Source organism: Hyperoodon ampullatus (genome assembly GCF_949752795.1).
Source record: "Hyperoodon ampullatus genome assembly, chromosome: 9".
Classification (NCBI taxonomy): Eukaryota; Metazoa; Chordata; class Mammalia; order Artiodactyla; family Ziphiidae; genus Hyperoodon; species Hyperoodon ampullatus.
Genome location: NC_136922.1, coordinates 102,902,614 through 102,923,812, shown reverse-complemented (window position 1 = coordinate 102,923,812; position 21,199 = coordinate 102,902,614). Strand labels below are relative to the sequence as shown.

The 21,199-nt window shown below is 50.7% G+C and overlaps 2 protein-coding genes across 2 annotated transcripts; both read left to right on the top strand.

Moving 5' to 3' along the window:
* On the top strand, positions 1 to 14,908 carry LOC307058071 (ATP-binding cassette sub-family F member 2; the record flags this gene model as incomplete). The annotated part of the gene is made up of 14 exons (XM_079711437.1): positions 1 to 160; positions 5,705 to 5,917; positions 6,401 to 6,583; positions 6,668 to 6,839; positions 7,896 to 7,991; positions 8,962 to 9,064; positions 10,634 to 10,729; positions 10,897 to 11,016; positions 11,105 to 11,194; positions 11,540 to 11,650; positions 12,296 to 12,358; positions 12,557 to 12,685; positions 13,167 to 13,370; positions 14,286 to 14,908. The coding sequence occupies 14 exons, from the start codon at positions 1 to 3 to the stop codon at positions 14,421 to 14,423; spliced, it is 1,878 nt and encodes a 625-aa protein (XP_079567563.1). The 3' UTR covers positions 14,424 to 14,908.
* Positions 14,909 to 17,860: 2,952 nt separating this feature from the next.
* H2BK1 (H2B.K variant histone 1) lies at positions 17,861 to 20,381 on the top strand. Its single transcript, XM_079710861.1, has 2 exons — positions 17,861 to 18,152; positions 20,111 to 20,381. Exons 1-2 carry the CDS (start codon positions 18,021 to 18,023, stop codon positions 20,345 to 20,347), a joined length of 369 nt encoding a protein of 122 aa, XP_079566987.1. The 5' UTR covers positions 17,861 to 18,020; the 3' UTR covers positions 20,348 to 20,381.
* Positions 20,382 to 21,199: the final 818 nt, after the last annotated feature.

Below are 21,199 nucleotides of genomic sequence, written 5' to 3'. Positions count from 1 at the left end.
ATGCCTTCCGACCTGGCCAAGAAGAAGGCAGCCAAAAAGAAGGAAGCTGCCAAAGCACGACAGCGGCCCAGAAAAGGACACGAAGAAAACGGAGATGCTGTCACAGAGCCACAGGTGGCAGAGGAGAAAAATGAGGAGGCCAATGGCCAAGAGACCACAGGTGAATTGAGGGAGAGGTGGGTCCCTGGGATGGTTGCTCGGGACGTAAAGGACGCCCCAGCTGGAGTCAGAGTCCGGATGCTGGGGGCGCTGGAGAATATATCTGGTGCCATGAAACTTTGCATGATGAACCAAACCAGTAGAGTTGGAGCTTGATCAAGGAAACTGAACACAGAGTTCTCACTTACCCAGTGGCAAGCAAATATGGGAGTGGTTGTGCCGCCCTGCTGCTCTGTCTTCTAGACTTGGAGAAGAAGGTCAGTTCCCTGCCCCTTTCTTAATTTCCATTTCTACACACGAAGGTCAGTGTGCCAGGCTCCTTACCACATAATACCCTTGTCCTCCCAGCGGTAGTGGCTGTACCAACAAGACAGAAACACATGAGTTGTTTTATGGGTTTCTTCTGGGAGAGAGATGCCTTCCTGTTATGAGCGCTTCTCAAGTGTTAGACACTGTGCTGGAAACTGAGGCACTGTAAGCACGCTCTGCTGTCTGATATCTTGCAGTCTAGCTGGGGAAACAGGGCAGCGTGTGGTAAAGAATATCCCAGGCCCTAGGCAGTCTACCCCAGCCTTCTTCCTTGCCCCCTGAAAACACTCTAAAGAGGTCTTCTCCATCGACTGTTGTTGTCCCTTGAACAGTCACCACATTTGTCCATTTACACACTGAGGTTCTAATACCACAATTTTTGTACTAGCTACATTTGACATTTCTCTCAGGGCCCAGCTCAGGATGGTAAAATCTTACCCAATCAAACCTGACCTCAATAATATTGCCATTCACTATACTCCTGTACTATCTATAGTGTTACTTTTTTTTTTTTTTTTTGGCCGAGCTGCACAGTATGTAGTATCCTAGTTCCCCAACCAGGGGATGGAACCCACACCCACTGTGGTGGAAGCGTGGACTCCCAACCACTGGACCACCAGGGAAGTCCCAGTGTTACCTTTTTATGTTGTGCCTTCTGTTTCTTCGTCTAAATTGCTTGATCTTTGAATGCAGAGACCATGTCTTGTGTAATATAATTTTTTGCCTGATCAGCCTTGCAGATAGAGATACTAGGTAAATGTTTGAAGAGGAGAGGAGAATTACTAATGCAAGTTACAACAGACCGATAGGAATTCAGAAAAGGGAGAGTTAAAAATGATTGAGAGGAGAGAGTTGAATGGTAGGAATTGTCTCCAAAATAAGAATTAGGAGGTGGGCTTCCCTGGTGGCGCAGTGGTTGAGAGTCCGCCTGCCGACGCAGGGGACACGGGTTCGTGCCCCGGTCCGGGAAGATCCCACATGCCGCGGAGCGGCTGGGCCCGTGAGCCATGGCCGCTGGGCCTGCGTGTCCAGAGCCTGTGCTCCGCAACGGGAGAGGCCACAACAGTGAGAGGCCCGCGTACTGCAAACAAACAAACAAACAAAAAAAGAATTATGAGAGAAAGCTAGTGCAGTAAAGTCAGGCCACGGGGAAGTTTTCTTCCTGGCCAGAGTGGTGGAGGGATGGGAAGTTAAGAATGATAGGAGTGAACGAGCAGGCTGAATTGTGGTCTGTAAAGTAGACAGGGTTCCCTCTAGGTCCTCAGGAACAATGGTTAAGCAGTATCTATCATCAGCTCTGTAGGTACTTTCTGGATGAATTGGAAAAATAGAAAACTGAATCCCACTTTGAGACTCTTGTCCACTGTTCCCATTACAAATTTCCTCTTCACCTTTCTCCCTAGGAAACCAGAATTTCTCAGGGGGAACCCAGCTATAGTATCCCTATCTCAGTAATAAGGGAGCTTTGGTTTTCACCCTGCTTCCTCAGGGAGCTACTCTTCTGAAATATGAAATCTGGTTTTCTTTCCAGCTCTCAAAACATTTCTTATTACCAGGAACCCAGGGTCATTTCTGCTTTCATAATTAATGGGTCATCTGTTCCATCTCCCAAGACTGGGTCCTCTCTCTTCTCTGAGTTTGGAATTACTTAATGCTTCAGGTCACTGTTCTCCAGCCTTTACCTGTTACCATTGCCACGTGGCCTTCTTTAGGTAGTGAGGTACGGAAAGATTAAGATAAATATCAAAGAAAGCGACTTCTGGCAGACAGTTCAACCTTCTTTAGAAAGTGAGACTCTTCAAGACAGGCACTAGAGTTCAGCTGGTCCCCTTGTTTGGGGAATGAATAGAAAGGGGCTGCTTGTGAAGTCTACAGTATTCTCTCTGATGAAGTTTCTTCCAGAATCCCTTCTGCATTTATTCAGTGCTATTCACTTACTTTTTGAGTCTGTTTTGTGGGATGCTGTAAGCTAGGACAGTGAGGTCTAAGTCTTACTTTTAAAGCTCAGGAGATGACTTAGGTCACAGATGCTGTAAAATGGAAGAGATCAAGAGAAAATGGTATACAGCAGTGCCTCGGTATCTGCTGGTGATCGCTCCCAGGACCCCTGTGAATACCAAAATCCACAGAAGCTCAAGTCCCTTACAGAGAATAGTGTATGTAGTATCTGCATATAACCTAGCACATCTCTAGATTACTTGTAATACCTAATACATTGTAAATGCTATGAAATAATTGCCAGTGTGTGGCAAATTTTGGAACTTTCTGGAATTCTTGTTTTTAATCCTCGGTTGAATTTGTGGACGCAGAACTGTGGATGTAGAGGGTTGGCTGTATAGCTTTCCCTTAATTTTGATCTTCTTGCCTGAGCAGATAGAGATATAGACCAAGGACTGGCAAACATTTTCTGTAAAGATCCAGACAGTAAATATTTGTAGCTTTGTGGTCCGTATGGTCTCTGATACAGCTGTTCAACTTTGCCATTGTAGTGGAAAGCAGCCGTAACAGTATATAAATGATGGGTGTGGCTGTGTCCCAATAAAACTTTATTTACAGAAACAGGCAGTTGGGCAAATCTGGTCAGCCTCTTTTTAAGCCACCCCCCCTCCCAGGCTAAGAATGGTTTACATTTTTTAAGTGGTTACGTTTCAAATGTTAATGTGTATACCTGCATAATAGTTTTGATTTTTGCCACTTGGGCTGTAAACCCTAAAATATTTATCATCTGGCCCTTTAAGAAAAAGTTTATGAACTCCTGATCTAGAGCGTAAACTTCTCTCTGTACATCTTCTTCTCAACATCTAGAACAGGGATTGGCACAAAGCAGGGCTTTGGGAAGCCTGGTAACTCAACTGTGTAGAAAAGAGACTTTTTAAATTTCTCTCATCAGTCAAAAAATTTGTCCTCCATTTGAAAAGTACAGGCATACCTTGGAGATATTGTGGGTTCAGTTCCAGACCACCATAATACAGTAAATATCAATATTGTGGTATCAATAAAATGAGTCACATGAATTTGGGGGTTTTCCAGTGCATATAAAAGTTATGTTTATACTGTAGTTTAGTAAGTGTGCAATAGCATTATGTCTTAAAAAAACAATGTGTGGGGACTTCCCTGGCGGTCCAGTGGTTAAGACTCCGCACTTGCAATGCAAGGGGCACGGGTTTGATGCCTGGTTGGGGAACTAAGATACCACATGCTGTGCGGTGTGGCCAAAAAAATAAAAAACAAAAAACCAAACGAAAAAAAAACACTGTATGGAATTCCCTGGCGGTCCAGTGGTTAGGACTGTGCGCGTTCACTGCTGAGAGCCCAGGTTCAGTTTCTGGTTGGGGAACTGAGATCCTGCAAGCCACGTGGTGCGGCCAAATAAATAAGTAAATAAGTAAATACAACAAAACAATGTACGTACCTTAATTTAAAAATACCTTATTGCTAAAAAAATGCTGGCCGTCATCTAAGCCTTCAGTGAGTCGTAGTAGTAATATCAAAGATCACAGATCACTGTAACAAATACAATAATAATGAAAACGTTTGAAATCATGACACAGAGCCAGGATGTGAGCAGATGCTGTTGGAGAAATGGTGCTGATAGGCTTGCTTGATGTAGGGTTTCCACAGACCTTCAATTTGTAAAAATTGCGATATCTGTGAAGCACAATAAAGTGAAGTGCAATAAAACGAGGTAGGCCTGCATTCATCCAGGAGTTACGTGTAACACACTGTACCGGAAGCTGAGGTAGACACAGAGTGACTGCCGGCTGTCTGGCAGGACAGTCCCTGCCCTCGGTTCTGACTCCTTGCTGGCAGAGCAGGTTCAGCAGCAGGGCGGGTATGGCGCCCGCAGTGATGATCTCCCGACAGCATGGGGTATTTGGAGAGTGACCTGAGACTAACCGTCACACCCTTGAAGTTGCTCTCCCCACGCCTGCCTGTCTGAGGACGGCACCGAGCTCTCTTCCCCCGTCTACTCCATCTTTACTCTTCCTGAGGACAAGCACGTGGGCTTTCTCATCTCAGGTGTTCTACTGGAAGGTTACCGTGGGAAAACGGGGAAGGGTAACAAAGACTGTAAAATTAGAAGGTTGTCACGGTAGCGGATCCTCATGTGTAGTTTTTGACTCCTTTCTGAAAAGGTGAATAGATCACCTTACTCTCTTTTGGAAGAAGCTTACCAACACTCCCTCTACCCCCATTTCTGTCCCACTTGCAATAATACTTTGTGGGCGCTTGTCCTTTACGGAAAGGTAGGATAGTGAGATAGTCAAGGTCATGGCTTTGGGGTCAGACAAAGCCTGGTTCAAACTCTGGGTCTGTCACTTACTAGCCTTTTTAACCTTGGCTATATTATTTAACCTCTTCATCTATAAAAGGAGGGTCCTAAGTGTTTATCTTATAAGGGTTATGGGGATTAAATTAGATGGGGAATGATAATGTAGTCCCAGGCACAGAGTAAACTCAACAACTATTAGCCAGTTAACGTTAGCCATATATTAATAGTTCTTCCCAGACTGAAAAGGTAGTCATGCCTGAAAAACTACAAAGGCAGAACAGCTGGTCTCTTGTCTCATGGTCCATTTGCGTCTCTGGAACCCTGCAGACTCGGAACTTCTGGTTTTCCCAGCCTTGGCTCTGCATGCCTTTGATCCCTCTGTGCATTTTCTCCTACTGGTCCCTTTTGGGCAGCATAGCTTCTTGGAAGCACCATCTGGAAGCTCTAGGTCGTGGAGTAAGAGCATTGCACCTCCATAGCATCTGCTTTATTTTGGGCATTGGTACTAATTCTTTAACACATACTCATGGAGGACAGTTTGGAGTTCTTGCCATTCCTACCATGCATTATATCATCTTAGAACAAGGAAAGTTAGAATTAAAAGGACAAGTTGCGAAGTAAAAAATGTCCGTGGAAGCAGGATACCGGGGCAGATCTGTATGCAGTGTACACCCTGTTTAAAGCTTGTGAAACGTCTGAGTCATCTCAACCTGATCTTGAGCCCAGATCCTTCAGGGCATGCCTTTTTCAGCCTTTGGATCTTTGTATGCTAATATTTGGTAACTTAAGGAAGGGCAAAAGCCACAAATGCCCAGACAGTGGCCTGAACCCTGGACCCTCAGATTAAAAGTCTGATGCTCTACTGACTGAGCCATCCAGATGCTCTAAGGCATGGCTTTTTGTGTAAGAGCTTAGTTTGTGTTATAGCCCTCTTCCCAAACTGCTTTTGTTTTCTGTCCCCAGAAGTGGATTTGCTGACCAAGGAGCTAGAGGACTTTGAGATGAAGAAAGCTGCTGCTCGAGCTGTCACTGGCGTCCTCGCCTCTCACCCCAACAGTACTGATGCCCACATCATCAACCTCTCCCTCACCTTTCATGGTCAAGAGCTGCTCAGTGACACCAAATTGGAATTAAACTCAGGCCGTCGTTATGGCCTCATTGGCTTAAATGGAATTGGTGAGGCCCTTGGAAATTGAGGTGGGAGGTATCTCTCCTTGGCTCATATGTCACTCAGCAAGTATTTACTTAGCATAGCCACGTACAAAGCAAGGAGTTTATAGTATGGGTGGGAGACCAGGTATGCCCAGGGAAGAGGAACTAGCAATACAGAGCAGTCACGTGATAAGCACCGTGTGAGTAGTTGTAGACAGTAGGTGCTGGAGAAGTGGGTGGGAGGGGCGGGAGTGGCGGTGCGTGAGGCGGCTGTAGATGAACAGACTTCACAGAGGAGGGCTGGGACAGGGACTGGAGGAAAGGTGTCCCGAGGATGTGGGCAGGGATGGGGGAGTCATAGGATTTGAATGAATGAAAGGAGGGAAAGTACTCAAACAATGATGAGGTCGTGGTTTGGCTGGAGTGGAGGGGCTGATGTAGGAGAATGACAGGCAGAGCTGTGCTGAGCGTCCACTTCTCTTCCTGTGCTTTGCCTGCCCCTCCCAGGGAAGTCCATGCTGCTGTCTGCTATTGGGAAACGCGAAGTGCCCATCCCTGAGCACATCGACATCTACCACCTGACTCGGGAGATGCCCCCTAGTGACAAGACGCCCCTGCAGTGCGTGATGGAAGTCGACACAGAGCGGGCCATGCTGGAGAGGGAGGCTGAACGGCTGGCTCACGAGGATGGTAGGGCTCCGGACCCAGGGCCCTGGGGGTGGGCTTCCTCCCGGGAAAGGCCCAGGAGCCTCACGGGCCTTGCACTGTCCGCAGCGGAGTGTGAGAAGCTCTTAGAGCTCTACGAGCGACTGGAGGAGCTGGATGCTGACAAGGCGGAGATGAGAGCCTCACGGATCTTGCACGGACTGGGTTTCACACCTGCCATGCAACGCAAGAAGCTAAAAGACTTCAGTGGGGGCTGGAGGATGAGGGTTGCCCTCGCCAGGTGAGTCTCTCCCTCCTCGACCCTCTGTAGCACCCCATCTCTCTCAGCGTTTAGAACAGGGCTCTAAACCAGTGGAACCGTTTAAAACAGGGTTGATGGTCAGTAAGTGCCAAATGTTGACAGTGTGGAGGGGCGGGGGTGGTACACCTGAGCTGAGGAGTGAGCTTCCTGACTGGAATGGTCACTGTTGGACTTCTGGCACAGTGTTTAGGAATCTGGGGCCAGCCCTAGGTAAACGGTAGAGTAGGTCTGTTTCTTTCTTTCCTCTTGACTCCTCTACCACCGTTGTTTGTGCTTCAGTCCTTCTAATTCTTGCTGTTTAAAGATAAAATGTTAGACAGCTGTTAGGATATCTGTCCTTCTTACCCTGTTGTGACCTGGACCCAAAATGAGTTTCTGTAGATCATCATTCCCCGACCAAACCCCCAGAAAGTCCCAAGTTAAAGAGGTGGTTGCTTACCCCACCAGCCTCTGCCAGGTGCATTGGTGAGGCTTGATATACTGCTTTAGCAAACTGCTTGTGTGCGGTAGAACATGAGAGCCGTGGTTTCACGTGCCAGCAAGGATTAGCTGCCTCAGATTCACCTAGGGAGCTTTTAAAAATACAGATTTCCTAGCCTCTTCAATCTGTGCTGGAGTCAGAATGCTGGAGTTGGATGTCCAGAAATCTTCTTTCTAACAAGCGCTGCAGATGTGGTGACCGCGTGTGGACCCAGCGCTCTCCCCTTGTTTCTCCTGTTTTGAGATGCCACCTCAGAAAAGAACATTCTTTGGCCTCCTTGCTAGAGTCTGGCAACCCCACCAGTTAGGTTTAACCTGAATACTTTTTAGTTCAGCATCTTCCCTCTGCTTTTCAGCTGTTTCCTGCCCTTTAACCCCCACTCTTCATCTCCGGTTTCTCTCCTAGTTCTCACCTTTCCCCTGAGGTATAGAGCCTAGAGTTGATTTCAGGACTCAGTGCAGGCCTGACCAGAACTTCAGGGGGCAGGCAGGCTGTCCCCTCCTGCGCAGCACCCATCACACTGAAGTGGCTCTGTCTGCTTTCCTGTTCTTCAGGGCCCTCTTCATCCGGCCTTTCATGCTACTCCTGGACGAGCCCACCAACCACCTGGACCTCGATGCTTGCGTGTGGTTGGAAGAAGAGCTAAAGACGTAAGGGGGCGGGGCTGGGGTGGATGTGGGCAGGTCCTGAAGGGGGAGTTGAGCAGAGTCCCAGGGAGATGGATGCCCAGGACCCACAGTGACATTAGAGCAGTGAGAAGTGGACTGAAGTGGGGCCAGAGTGAAGGCCAGATTGAGAAGGTGGTAGGCAGCTTTAGGGCAGGCCTTTTTGTTTTTGTTTAGTCTGAAATATGTGGATTTGTTTGTTTGTTTTACTTTTTTTGGTTTTCCCCATTATTTAAAATACAATGTCTTTATTAAAGACCATATTTTTTCTTAACTGTATTTATATATATCATATAAACGGGGATTCCCATCTAAGGTCATGATGCAGTGACAAAGAGAAAAATAGCCCATATAGCAGTGGTCCTATGGCTAGAGAGCCAGATAACCTGGAATATTGCCCCAGTTCTAGAATAAGGCTTTCCATGGTCTCTGCAATGACTTGGCACCTTCTTTAAAAAGCTGAGCATGGTGATTTTTACTGTGCCTATTCCAGTTCTTCCCACCCATGATTTTAGATGTGTTTATGGGTGTCTGTGCGCATACACTTTTGATTTTACCATCACTGTTACTGCCATCTCCACTCAATTCTTTTGAAAATTAGAACAGGCTGCTCTCGCCTTCTGAGATGGCCCCCACTTTCGTCTGTGGAGTGTGTTTCTCTCTAAATAAATCCACTTCTTACCTATCAAGAAAAAAGAAAAAGAAAATTAGAACAAAAGTTTGAGGAAACTCAGACTGTCTCACCGTACTTTGGAAGGCATCAAAGTGTTCGTACAGGTCGATTGTGCACTGGCGGCTTAGGTGCTAAGAACTGGGAATTGGCGAATAAATCTAAAGGATGCCTAGGCGTAAGGATGGGAAGGGATGAAGGTGTTCTGGGCCTGACATTCAGCCCGCCTGTTGTGAACCACGTACCATTCTGAGCGCCCCCCTGACTGGTTCTCTGGCTTTGCAGCTTTAAGCGTATCTTGGTCCTCGTCTCCCACTCCCAGGACTTTCTGAACGGTGTCTGTACCAACATCATTCACATGCACAACAAGAAACTGAAGTATTACACGGTGAGTGGGCCCCAGCGTCTCCGCAGTAACCTCTGTGCTTGCCAATTCCCTGAAGTTCTCCTTTAAACACAAAATAGACTTAGCAGTCCTTTTCTACCTATTGCTATAAAAAGATGTGGACAGGGAGTTCTGCACCCTGTTTTATTTTGGTCCCAAAGTAATTGCTTTCAGGCCATAGGCCACGGATTGGCAGCCTGTGCATATGGTGTATGATGCCTTATGCCAAGAGGTTGACTTTTCATGGTGCCCGGGCAGGCCTTGCTGCTCTCTGCCTTCTTGAGTGGCTACTTAAATCTGCTTCATGGCAGCCAGCACAGTACCCCTCCTTCTCTCCTTCCTTGAAGAATGGGAGCCAGGATCTCAACAGCCCACTTTTCTGCCTTGCCTTTACACTTTTTCTGTTTCAAAAAACATATCAAAAAATGAAAACCAGAAGTTCTCTTTATTCATGGTTGTACTCACCATGGGAGTATTAATAGTTTTCTTACATAGTCTTTCAGAAACTTCACATGTACTTGCAAGCAGCATTTGTAGAAAATTTCACGTATACTTATCACAGTTGTAATCTTAATCATTCTCTTCTGTAGGTTGCGTTTAAATTTTTATTTGTCTTGGACTGCTTTCCGTATGAGTATATATAAATCATACTCATTTTTTCCAGTGGCTGCATAGTATTTCATCGTGCGGCTATCCTGTAACTCATTTGTCAGACCCTTTTCGATGGATGTTTAGGTTGAGTCTAGTTTTTTGCAGATAGAAACCATGGCGGTCCATAGTGCAGGGTCTGCCGGGTCCTAAATCTGATGGGTCTGATGTCTTCCCACCTGGAGGAAGTTCTTGTAGCCTGCATGGGGGCTTCAGTCTCTAGGGATGGGGAGTAGAAAGAGGTGCTCTTGGGAGGCTGTGAGCCTCTAGATATCTGTTTGACAGTGGTTTTCAGGGCTGTTGCCAACGCTGTGGGTGTCTTTATGGCTAACCTGAGGATTTGATCTGGAGCCCTACTCCGGCTAAGCTAAGAATGAGAGGCACACAGTTCGGAAGACCTCAGGTTCTAGGTTAGGATATGCTTCTTTAATGCACTTCCTCTTGCCCTACTGCACAATCTTTTTTTTTTCTTTTTTTTAAGTTATTTATTTATTTTTGGCTGCATTGGGTCTTTGTTGCTGCGCGCGGGCTTTCTCTAGTTGGAGCGAGCAGGGGCTACTCTTCGTTGCGGTGCGCGGACTTCTCATTGCGGAGGCTTCTCTTGTTGCAGAGCATGGGCTCTAGGCACACGGGCTTCAGTAGTTGTGGCTCGCAGGCTCTAGAGCGCAGGCTCAGTAGTTGTGGCGCACTGGCTTAGTTGCTCCGCCGCATGTGGGATCTTCCCGGGTCTTCCATGGGCTCGAACCCATGTTCCCTGCATTAGCAGGCGGATTCTTAACCACTGCGCCACCAGGGAAGTCCTCTTACTGCACCATCTTACAACCAGGGCCAAATGAGATGCCATCTCACATCCCCCTGAACCCTGAGTGAGAACCCAGGACCGGGGCTAAAGCTGCCCGTCCCGCCTGATGCACTTTCCTGCAGGGTAATTATGATCAGTATGTGAAGACACGGCTGGAGCTGGAAGAGAATCAGATGAAGAGGTTTCACTGGGAACAGGATCAGATTGCACACATGAAGGTAGGGCGATCATAGAGTCGAGTTCGCATTCCCCGGGGGAGTTGGGTGAGGGTGTGTGGGGATTGGGGGGTGCTAGAGAAGACGTTGTCAGCAGTTTTTACCGTGCATTTGAGATGAGTCATTTGGTGCCTACCCATACCCCTGGCCCCCTCTCTGGTCTCGTTCAGAACTACATCGCTAGGTTTGGTCATGGCAGTGCCAAGCTGGCCCGGCAGGCCCAGAGCAAGGAGAAGACGCTACAGAAAATGATGGCATCAGGCCTGACAGAGAGGGTTGTGAGTGACAAGGTAGGTCCTGACTGGGTGGAATTAGGCGGCCTAAGGTGAGGTGGGTAAGAAAGGACCTGACCTGGTAAATGCCCTCTCTTTTTCCCAGACTCTGTCATTTTATTTCCCACCGTGTGGCAAGATTCCTCCACCCGTTATTATGGTGCAAAATGTCAGCTTCAAGTACACAAAAGATGGGGTGAGTAGTTGGGTGTGGTTGGGAAGCTGGGGTGCATCTTCCAAGGTAAGTGTCAACTGCCGAGGAGAGTCTCCTGTTCTTTGCTGAGCGCGCCCGCTAACCCATGCGGTGCTGGGAAGTTTTCAGGCGTGGCAGCCTGGAGCACCTAATTGAGGGACTTAGAGTAGAAGCCCCCACTCAAGTACTTGGAGGGAAAACTGCTCAGCCGGGTTGGTGGGTGGAGGCAGTGGGTTGGGGGCTGCCGCCCTCCTCCAGTGGTGACTGGGGACTCAGCGGGGTGAGTCTGCCCGTCAGACTGATCAGCACCCTAGCCCCGTACCCCTTTCTCTCTCACACCCACCTCAGCCTTGCATCTACAACAATCTAGAATTTGGTATCGATCTCGACACACGAGTGGCTCTGGTGGGGCCCAATGGAGCAGGGAAGTCAACTCTCCTGAAGCTGCTGACTGGAGAGGTATGGTGCCGCGCTGGGGTGTGGGACGTCAGGATTGGATGCTGGTGCATCTGCGGGAGAGGGAGGGGAGGCGGGGGCGCCGCTTCTAGAGGGCCTGAGCGAGCTGTCCTCGGGGCGCGTGGTCTCACTGGGTAGTGCTGAAGTTTGGGGCAGTTTTCTCAGAGAAACCTGAGCGTGGGGGTGGGTGTCTGTGTGTGTGAGAGCGTGGGTGAGAGGGAGAATGCATGCATGCTCTCAGCATCTTTCTGTGGTTTCATTCAGAGCAGTTAGAACACAGAAACGCCTGTGCGTTCAGAAGTATGCTCTTGCTGTAGGAAATGTATGTCGGACCTATACCCGAGCCCCTTGTTACACAGTCGGTGCGCCGTACAGTAATCCAGCGACTACTCAGTAGATTGTGTGGCGTGTGTCTGTGCCTCTCTTGAAAGCACCTGTTTCAGTATACCTTCCTAGGTATTTTTAGAGTGGCCAGAATAGCAGTTCGTGAGGTGGTGGTGTGGATTCAGTTCAGGAGGCTGTATGAGTCTTGTTCAGTGCAAACATGTGTTTGTTTCCCCTCTCTGCCTATGTCTGCTTCTGACCGGGGTTCCTTTTCTGTGTGCTTATCTTTCCACTTTCTACTCTTTTGTTTTTTTTTCCTTTTAGCTACTACCCACAGACGGAATGATCCGAAAACACTCTCATGTCAAGATAGGGCGTTACCATCAGGTATAGTCCTGGTGGGGAGCGGGGAGTTACCTAGGGTGTGGGAGGGAGCTGCATGTGACCAGGTCGGCTCCTAGTTGCCTCTGGAGTCTTGAGCAGGTCCCTAGGTAGAGGTAGAGAGGTGCTCGGCAGGAAACCCGGCAGGCTTCCTTTTGAAGTGGGACACCAGCCACATCTGGGTGGGTCCTTTTTTTCCTGTAGCATTTACAAGAGCAGCTGGACTTAGACCTCTCGCCTTTGGAGTACATGATGAAATGCTACCCAGAGATCAAGGAGAAGGAAGAAATGAGGAAGATCATTGGGCGATACGGTCTCACTGGGAAACAGCAGGTCAGTGGAGGGGGTGTGGGAAGAACCCCAGGTAACTGGAGGCTGTGGCTGGATGCTCCGCCTTTCCTCTGGGTTATTACGCATTGGAGCACTTAGGTCTCGGGGGAGGGGCGAGGATAGCGTGCCAGTCTTGCCTGACGTGCCCTTGCCTCCCTGACTAGCAGGATGAGCCATAGTGCTTAAAGGCAAGGGAAACTGAAACCTAGCAAACAGATTCCTGGATTCAGATCCCAACTGTGGGTCCCCTGGGTTGCTCCACTTTATTAAGATTCTGTGTCAAGACAGGGCTTCAGGCTTCCAGATGTATCCCTTTTGGGTGTTGAGAGACAGGCAGCTATGCCACCGTCTTGCTGTGTGACCTTGGGTCTTGCTGAGCCCCGCTTTCCATGAAACGGTGACGACAGAGGAGCCGTGGGGAGATGTGAGTTGCGATGTGTGGTAAGGGTGACACCAGCTTTTATAACTGGCTGGTTGCACGCAGGTGAGCCCGATCCGGAACCTGTCTGATGGGCAGAAGTGCCGAGTGTGTCTGGCCTGGCTGGCCTGGCAGAACCCTCACATGCTCTTCTTGGACGAGCCCACCAACCACCTGGATATCGAGACCATCGACGCCCTGGCAGACGCCATCAACGACTTTGAGGGTGGTATGATGCTGGTCAGCCATGATTTCAGACTCATTCAGCAGGTGAGGCTCCTGGCTGGGTGGAAGGCATAGCAGAGGGCATCTCAGAGGCAGTTAGGTAGAGCACCGTCGTGGCACGTGGAGGGCACGTAATTCATGTTGACTGTATTTGGAAAGTGGGCTCAGACAGGGTGGACAGGGCCAGATCTCATGGTTCTTTGGGAAACTTAGAAAGCCTTAGTGGAAATACTTGAATTCTTCAGTAGCTATTTGGGGCTGTTAGCCTACTTGGCATTGTTGGCCAAAATGGGCAAGGGAGTTGGGTAGAGAACAGGGTGCTGCTTCTGTGGTTCCAAGATTCTTCAGCCTAAAAGCAGTATCATACTAGGGAGACTCTGGATTAGACAGAGGGTTCCTGCTAGTCATCAGTGGAAAAGCTGCTGGTCTTCTCTGAGGCTTTCAGGAAGATGGGGTGGAGAAAAGGAAGCTGAGAGTCAAGCGTCTGAACAGATTTAGGTCCTGCTAGGGAACTGGAAATCGGGGTGACACAGCAGGTCCTGGCTTGGAAGGCTCCAAAACCTGCTGGTTACGGTACTCTTGGGTTAGGCCAGCCCTCAGAACGTTGAGGTAGTGAAACTGAGCTGGCTGTGGGCCTGGGCAGGAGGTTATGGGGTTTTCTTCCCAGAATCCCCTGGGAACAGTCTCCTGGGCAGGGATGGGAAGGACACTGGTCAGGATTATTTTTATTTTTTTGCGGTACGTGGGCCTCTCACTGTGGCCTCTCCCATTGCGGAGCACAGGCTCCGGACGTGCAGGCTCAGCGGCCATGGCTCACGGGCCCAGCCGCTCTGCGGCATGTGGGATCCTCCCGGGCCGGGGCACGAACCCGCGTCCCCTGCATCGGCAGGAGGACTCTCAACCACTGCGCCACCAGGGAAGCCCTGGTCAGGATTATTAAGTCTAGGATTTGCTTTTCAGGTTGCACAAGAAATCTGGGTCTGTGAGAAGCAGACAATCACCAAGTGGCCTGGAGACATCCTGGCCTACAAGGAGCACCTCAAGTCCAAGGTAGTGGGCGAGGAGCCCCAGCTCACCAGGAGGACCCACAATGTGTGAGCCCTTGCCGGCCGGCCGGCTGGGCCAGGCCCCTGGGGCCGCACTCCTGCATTGCTGCAATACTGCTCCCCAGCCCCTGCCCCCACCTGCCTTAGCTGCACTCTGTGATCTTATCTACAGCTGGACAGTACCTGTCCGTCTCCTGTCCTTCCAGTTACTTTTGTCCATGTCTGGACTCGGCTGGCTGTTCCTGCCAGCTCCTCGCTGGTTCTGGCCCTGATAGTGATGCAGCCAGAGGCATCTGAGGGTTAACCCGAGGGCCCGTGCCCTGGGTTGGCCTGTGAAAGAGCTTAGGATCCTCGTTTTCTGGGTTTTGGGGATGTTGGAGGAATACCTCCCAGCCCACCACCCCCATTCCTTTCTGCTTCTGGTTTGGAGCTCTGTACCAGGGCCTTAATCCTGGTCGGTTTTTAAATAATTATTTAATGGTGTAACTTTTAGACCTGTGTGACATCTACAAAGCGTCCAATAAAGAGAGAAGCGGCCGTGGTCCCTGTCTTCCTTCGTGGGTCTCTAGGCCCTCCTCCCACTCCTCGCTGCAGTGCCTCAGCACGAGCTAGGGCAGGAGGCGGTGGGCTGGAGGCAGCCTGAGGACTAGTCCATGGGCACTGGAAGAACTCTCTTCCCTTCTGATCTGAAATTGTGCCTTTTCAGGGACTTCCCTGGCGGTCCAGTGGTTAGGAGACTGCACTTCCACTGCAGGGGGTACAGGTTCGATCCTAGGTTGGGGAACTAAGATCCCGCATGCCGTGCGGTGCGGCCAAAAAAAAAAAGAAAGGTGAAATTGTGCCTTTTCTTAGGCCAGTGGTTCACAAACATTAACATGGATCAGAATCACCTGTAAGTCTCATTCAATCACAGATTGCTGGGTCTTGCCTCGGAGTTTCTGGTTCAGTAGGTCTGGGGTGAGACCAAGAATTAACAATGCCAAGAAGTTCCCAAGTGATGCCGATGCTGCTGGTCTGGGGGCCACACTTTGAGAAGTGCTGTCCCGGAGCATGTTTTTCAGAGTGGTCTGAGGCTTTGCTGCTGCTACCTGTACAACGCTTGGGACATTGGTTAAAAACGCAGATTCCTGGGCTTCAGGCCTATTGATTTCAGTTGGTGGGGTGGGAGAGATGCAGAAATGGTCAGGAGTCGGCATTTTCACACTGATGTTTGTGAACTACCGTTTCTAGTGGGATACAGGAAGTTTTATCATTTTATCTGTCCACAACCTTAATTTTCATTAGCGCTATATCTGTTTTATTTCCAAGCCAGGACTTTGCATAGCCCATCTGAGTTAATAGCACTTCCAGCCTCTGTGCCACCCGGCTTCTAGCCTTACTGATGTGGATTCATCACACCGTCTCTGAAACCTCAGCGGCCATCCCTGTGGGGAAACATACACAGCCATGATTTTCCAGTGCCCATCATAGAACATCTAAGACTATGTAAAACACAAAAGTCCCAGATGGTGTCTAAATCCCCAAGGAGCTCTCGATCTAATGGGAAAGCCAATAAGACAGAAAGGGCATAAAGCAGATGTTAAATTGTGACTTAGTAGGATACACCGAAGGCTGTAAAAGGGAGGGAAGTTTCTCGTGAGTAGCTGCCCAGAAAGGTGGGATTGGTGCTCTAACTCGAAAGGTGAGTAGGATCTTCTCAGATGGCCGTGGAGTCCCAAGAGCTGCCCTGGGCAGAGGGAGCACAGTAGTAAGTGAGGAGCTGCAGCTGAGTCCGAGATTCGCGAGGCTGGAGTAAGAGACTAGGACTCCCACTCCGCCCTCTGACCCCAAGGGGCCTGGCTTGGCTGCTGTGTGCCTCAGGTGGGGCCCAGAGAAAAATGGCTTGTCAGTCTGTCCTGAGTATCCAGAGACTCGGTTAGGAGGATAATGGGAACAGATGAGAGCTGCTCCTTTGGCCAAGGGCGGGTCTGGGTATGTTAAGAACGCCCGTTGAAGCCTGTTAGGGTCTCCAGGGATGGGAGGGCTTCAGAACCAGAGGAACAGACATAATAGGCTAGTCAGCTTGTCCAGAAAAAAAGTCAGTCTCAAAAGATTTTTAAGAATGCTTAAGGGCTTCCCCTGGTGGTGCAGTGGTTCAGAATCCGCCTGCCGATGCAGGGGACACGGGTTCGAGCCCTGGTCCTGGAAGATCCCACATGCCGCGGAGCAACTAAGCCCGCGCGCCACAACCACTGAGCCTGCGCTCTAGAGCCCGTGTGCCACAACTACTGAGCCTGCGCTGTAGAGCCTGCGAGCCACAACTACTGAAGCCCGCGCGCCTAGAGCCCGTGCTCTGCAACCAGAGAAGCCGCCGCAATGAGAAGCCTGCGCACCGCAACAAAGAGTAGCCCCCGCTCACTGCAACTAGAGAAAGCCTGCGTGCAGCGACAAAGACCCAACACAGCCGAAAGAAATAACCTAATTAATTATATAAAAATTTATATATTTAAAAAAAGAATGCTTAAAACTCCCAAAAAATACGTATTTCTACGAACACCTAAAATTAGGGCCTTATTTTGGATTAAAAACTGCCCTCCTGGTCCTCCAAACCCTAGGCTGTAGCTGGGTGTTGGAACTGGGAAAAGGGGGGCTTGGTGAGCTGGTGGTTGCTCAGGCCCACCTTCCCCCAGACAGGTGATGCTCGTCTTCACTCCCTCCCCACCTCTTGATTGGGAAACCCTCTTCCCCACAGCCTGGACTTGTCACCTTGCTCATGGTTTCTTTAATCACAGCGTTCAAGAACCTGAAATACTCGCTCACGCATAGGTGCCAAGTGAGACAGCTTTCTCCATGCAACAGCGCCTTTTTCTGCCCTTCCCTTCGCAGCTAACTTCCACAGGGACCCCGTGACACCTGCTCTCACGGGGAGCGCCCGTGTTTCTTGCTCCGCTTCCTCCAGTCCTCCCACCTGGACACCCTCCCTGTCAGGCCCTCCCAGCTGTGGCTCCTGCCGCCTCTGCCCAGCCTGGGCTTGGGTTCTGCTCCATCTTCTGCCTTCAGTCCAAGCCTCCCTGTAACCACACGCATTGATTTCTTTCTTCCGTTCCTCCCAGCTAAAATCTCCTTTCTCCCCAGTTATATTGCACCCATCCTACCAGGCCAGCTTCACATCCTCATTTATTCCCCGAAGGCTTCTCTGGCCGCTGTAGCCCTAAGTTTCCTCTGAGCTTTCTGTTCCACATACTTTCGCCCTTTCACTCTCCCCTGATTATTGCGTGTGAACCAGCCTTGTCTCTCCAGCTGTGTTGTAGGGCCCGCGGGGGTGGGGGTTGGGGGGTGCATTGTGCCCCTCCTGACCCCAGCGCTCAGCCACGTGAGCGAGCTGCCGTGAGTGCAGGGCATGAACTCTGACGGTGAGTAATACGATGGGAGATGATAATGTGGGGGAGGGGGCTGGTGGGGGGCTTCTTACTCAGAGATGGGAAATCCCTGGGGGAGAGGAGGGAGCAATCAGGCTCCGTGGATTAACCCAGAGCGCCTTCTGGGTAGGGTTGGGCCAGGCCCCTCCCCCGCTCCCAGGTGCTGGCCCCCAGCCCCACCTGGTGGGCAACTGACTTCTTAAAAGTTCACCCAAGGAGCGGAAGAGGAGGCCACCAGGAGGGCCGGGAGGATGAGCACCGAGCATGGACAGCCACAGCAGTCTGGGGGCCGGAGGGGCCGGAGCTCTGGAGACAAGAAGTCCAAAAAGCGTAGCCGGCGCAAAGAAACCTACTCCATGTATATCTACAAGGTGCTGAAGCAGGTGAGAGCGGGGGCTAGGAGCATGTGAGGGGCGCTGGCAAAAGAGCCTGGAAAGGGCACCGGATGGAGAGCGTGGGGCGCAGTTTACTCGCGGCACTGAGGCCCCCGAGCCCCTCTGGAGGGTGTGGCACTTAATCTCAGAGGTCCCTGCAGCCGCTCAGTGTCTGTCCTGACCTGTGATGTGCAGGAGACCCTTCAAACATGCTCCCACCACAGTCCAGAGGCTCACAAGGCTTCTGGACAGACCAGATTATTATGTGGAGCGTTAGGTGGAACGTAGTTAAAGGAAGACCACAAAAGAGTGCCGGGCTGAAGGTGACCCGGTGCCAAACATACGCCGGCACAACGAGAAGTACTAGTTGGTGGTGGCTAGAGTGAGGGTACTAGTTACTGGTGGCTAGAGCACGGAGCGGTGCGTGTGAACTACTACAGCCTCGGGGAAGCCTTCCAGACGGGCGGCACTCAGTCTTTGGGGGGCTAAGGGGTTGGTCTACCTTATAGATAAGGAACCCCAGGTACATAAAGGCTCGGTGGGGTGACTGAGTCCCATGACCTGACAGCAGCGGACGTCTGGTCCCCCTGGCTCTGGGGGGTTAGTCCCACCCCTAACCCACACGTGTGCCCTGCTTCTCCCAGCGCACCTGTGAGAGGACCTACGCCTGGGACTCTCGCCCTGGCAGGCATTTGGGGGCACTCATGTACCCAACCAGTGTGTCTAGAGGATCCAGGGCAACCTGGCCTCAAACACTGCCCTGCTCAGCAGAGCCGGGGCCGGGAGGAGGGAGGGGTGTCTGGGCTGCCTGCCCTCAGCCTCCCCAACCTGCCTGAGCCTCACCCCTTGTTAGATGAGACCGCAGACTGGAGCCTGTCTCCAGTCTGAATCCCCGGGTCTCTGGAATGCTCTCGTGGGGTGGGCCCGGCACCCATGTGGATCGGCCAAAGGGCAGCAGCAGAGAAGACGCCAGTGTCCTGAAGAAAGCGGGGGTGGGAGCAGATATCAGTGAGCCTGGCAGCTTGGCCTAACTTTTCGGCTCAGAGCTCGTGCCGGGAGGGTTGGAGCGGGGCTGGGCTGCCGCGTGTGTCCCCCGTGTGGTGGTGGGAGGCCGCTGTCCCTCCTCTGCAACCCTGAGGGGAACAGGATGTGAAGACAACACGCAGGGGTCAGGCTGAACCCACGCGGTACAGGCCCAGGTTTCCGGCTGTCACGTCCGGGGCACCAGAGGCGGTGGGCAGAGCAGGGGCCCGGGCTTAGTTCCGTGGCCACCACCAGCTTGACGTGCCTCATCAGGCAGTCACTTGCCTCTCACAGAGAAGCAAAAATCCGCCTACTCACATTTTAGGACTGTTACGAGGTCCCTACCATTTGTTTTACTAGAGGTCACCTAGTTCAAAAACTTCTGTGACAGAAGAAGAAACAGGCCCAGAGGAAAGTGCCGTATTTAAGGTAGTACGGTGACTCACGGGACAGCCACAGAAGCCAGGTCTCCTTACCCCCAGTCTGGTGCTGAGATTGTGTCCTATGAGTGTCCTCTCTGGAAAATAATTTGGTCACGATTTACCAAGTTATGTGCACAAGCCCTCTAGGAACTTCTAGGAATAACGCTCATTGTGCTCACACAACTGTTCAAAGACATATTTATTATAACACAATGTAATAGCAAAACAAAACCCCTAAATGTCCATTAAGAGAGGAATGTATAATATAAACTATGATTCGTCCATACTATGGAACACTCTGCAAATGCATTAAATGAAAATAGAGAGGTAGCATCGCTTATCTCTTGCAGTTGGGAGAAATTTTTTTTTAACTTGGATATAGTAGTAAAAAAATAAATCCCTGTTTCCATGTCTCTCGACCTCTGGAAAGAGGCTGGTAAGGGGGCCTTGCAGTCCCCAGCTTGGGGCTGGGGCTTGGGGCAGAGCCCCCGTGTTAATCGACTGGTCCTGCCGCTTCTCCAGGTGCACCCCGACATCGGCATTTCCTCCAAGGCCATGAGCATCATGAACTCGTTCGTGAACGATGTATTTGAGCGGCTGGCTGGCGAGGCCGCCCGGCTGGCCCAGTACTCGGGCCGAACCACACTGACGTCCCGGGAAATCCAGACAGCCGTACGCCTGCTGCTTCCGGGGGAGCTGGCCAAGCACGCTGTGTCTGAGGGCACCAAGGCCGTCACCAAGTACACCAGCTCCAAGTGACCTGGGGCCCGACCTTAATAAAGGGTGAACTGCTTCCTCGTGCTGTGTTGATTTGAAAAAGGGATGGGTGAAGGCAAGGTGTGACAGGGGGCAAGGGTGTCATCACTTTTTTGGCTCCCAAGGTGGAAGAACACTTATTCAGACCTTTAAAAACTGCTTTCTGGGGGCTTCCCTTGTGGCGCAGTGGTTGAGAGTCCGCCTGCCGATGCAGGGGACACAGGCTCATGCCGCGGTCCAGGAGAATCCCACATGCCGCGGAGCAGCTGGGCCCGTGAGCCATGGCCGCTGAGCCTGCGCGTCCGGAGCCTGTGCTCCGCAACGGGAGAGGCCACGACAGTGAGAGGCCCGCGTACCACAAACAAAAAAACTGCTTTCTGGGTGGGCCCCGTGAGGGACATGTGAGTGTACATGTAAATGTACAACGTTCTCATTCTTAGTGAGATGAAGTCCGACTTGGTCTGGATTAGAATCCTGGGTCTACTGCTAGCTGCTTCCATCATGCCCTCTCTGGGCCTGAAATTCCATGCGTGTTACTCTTGCAGGCCATGGTTTTGTGATGCCGTTTCCAGCACACCATAATTTTTGTCCTGTGCCGGGCACAGGGGCTACACAGGTCTGTTCTTCAAGACACAAAAATGAATGGCCCAAACCAGCTTCTAAATAACCGATTGGGATCCCTAAGATGTTTTTATTTCCCCCTAATGCTTTCTTCCCCTTAACTTCAGAACAAATTGGTGAGAATGTTTTTGAGACTCCTAACTTTTCTTTCCCAGTTTTATTTTGAAAAATCTCAAATCCATAGAAAAAAATTGCAAAAATGTACAATGACCCCATGTATGTCCTGCACCTAGA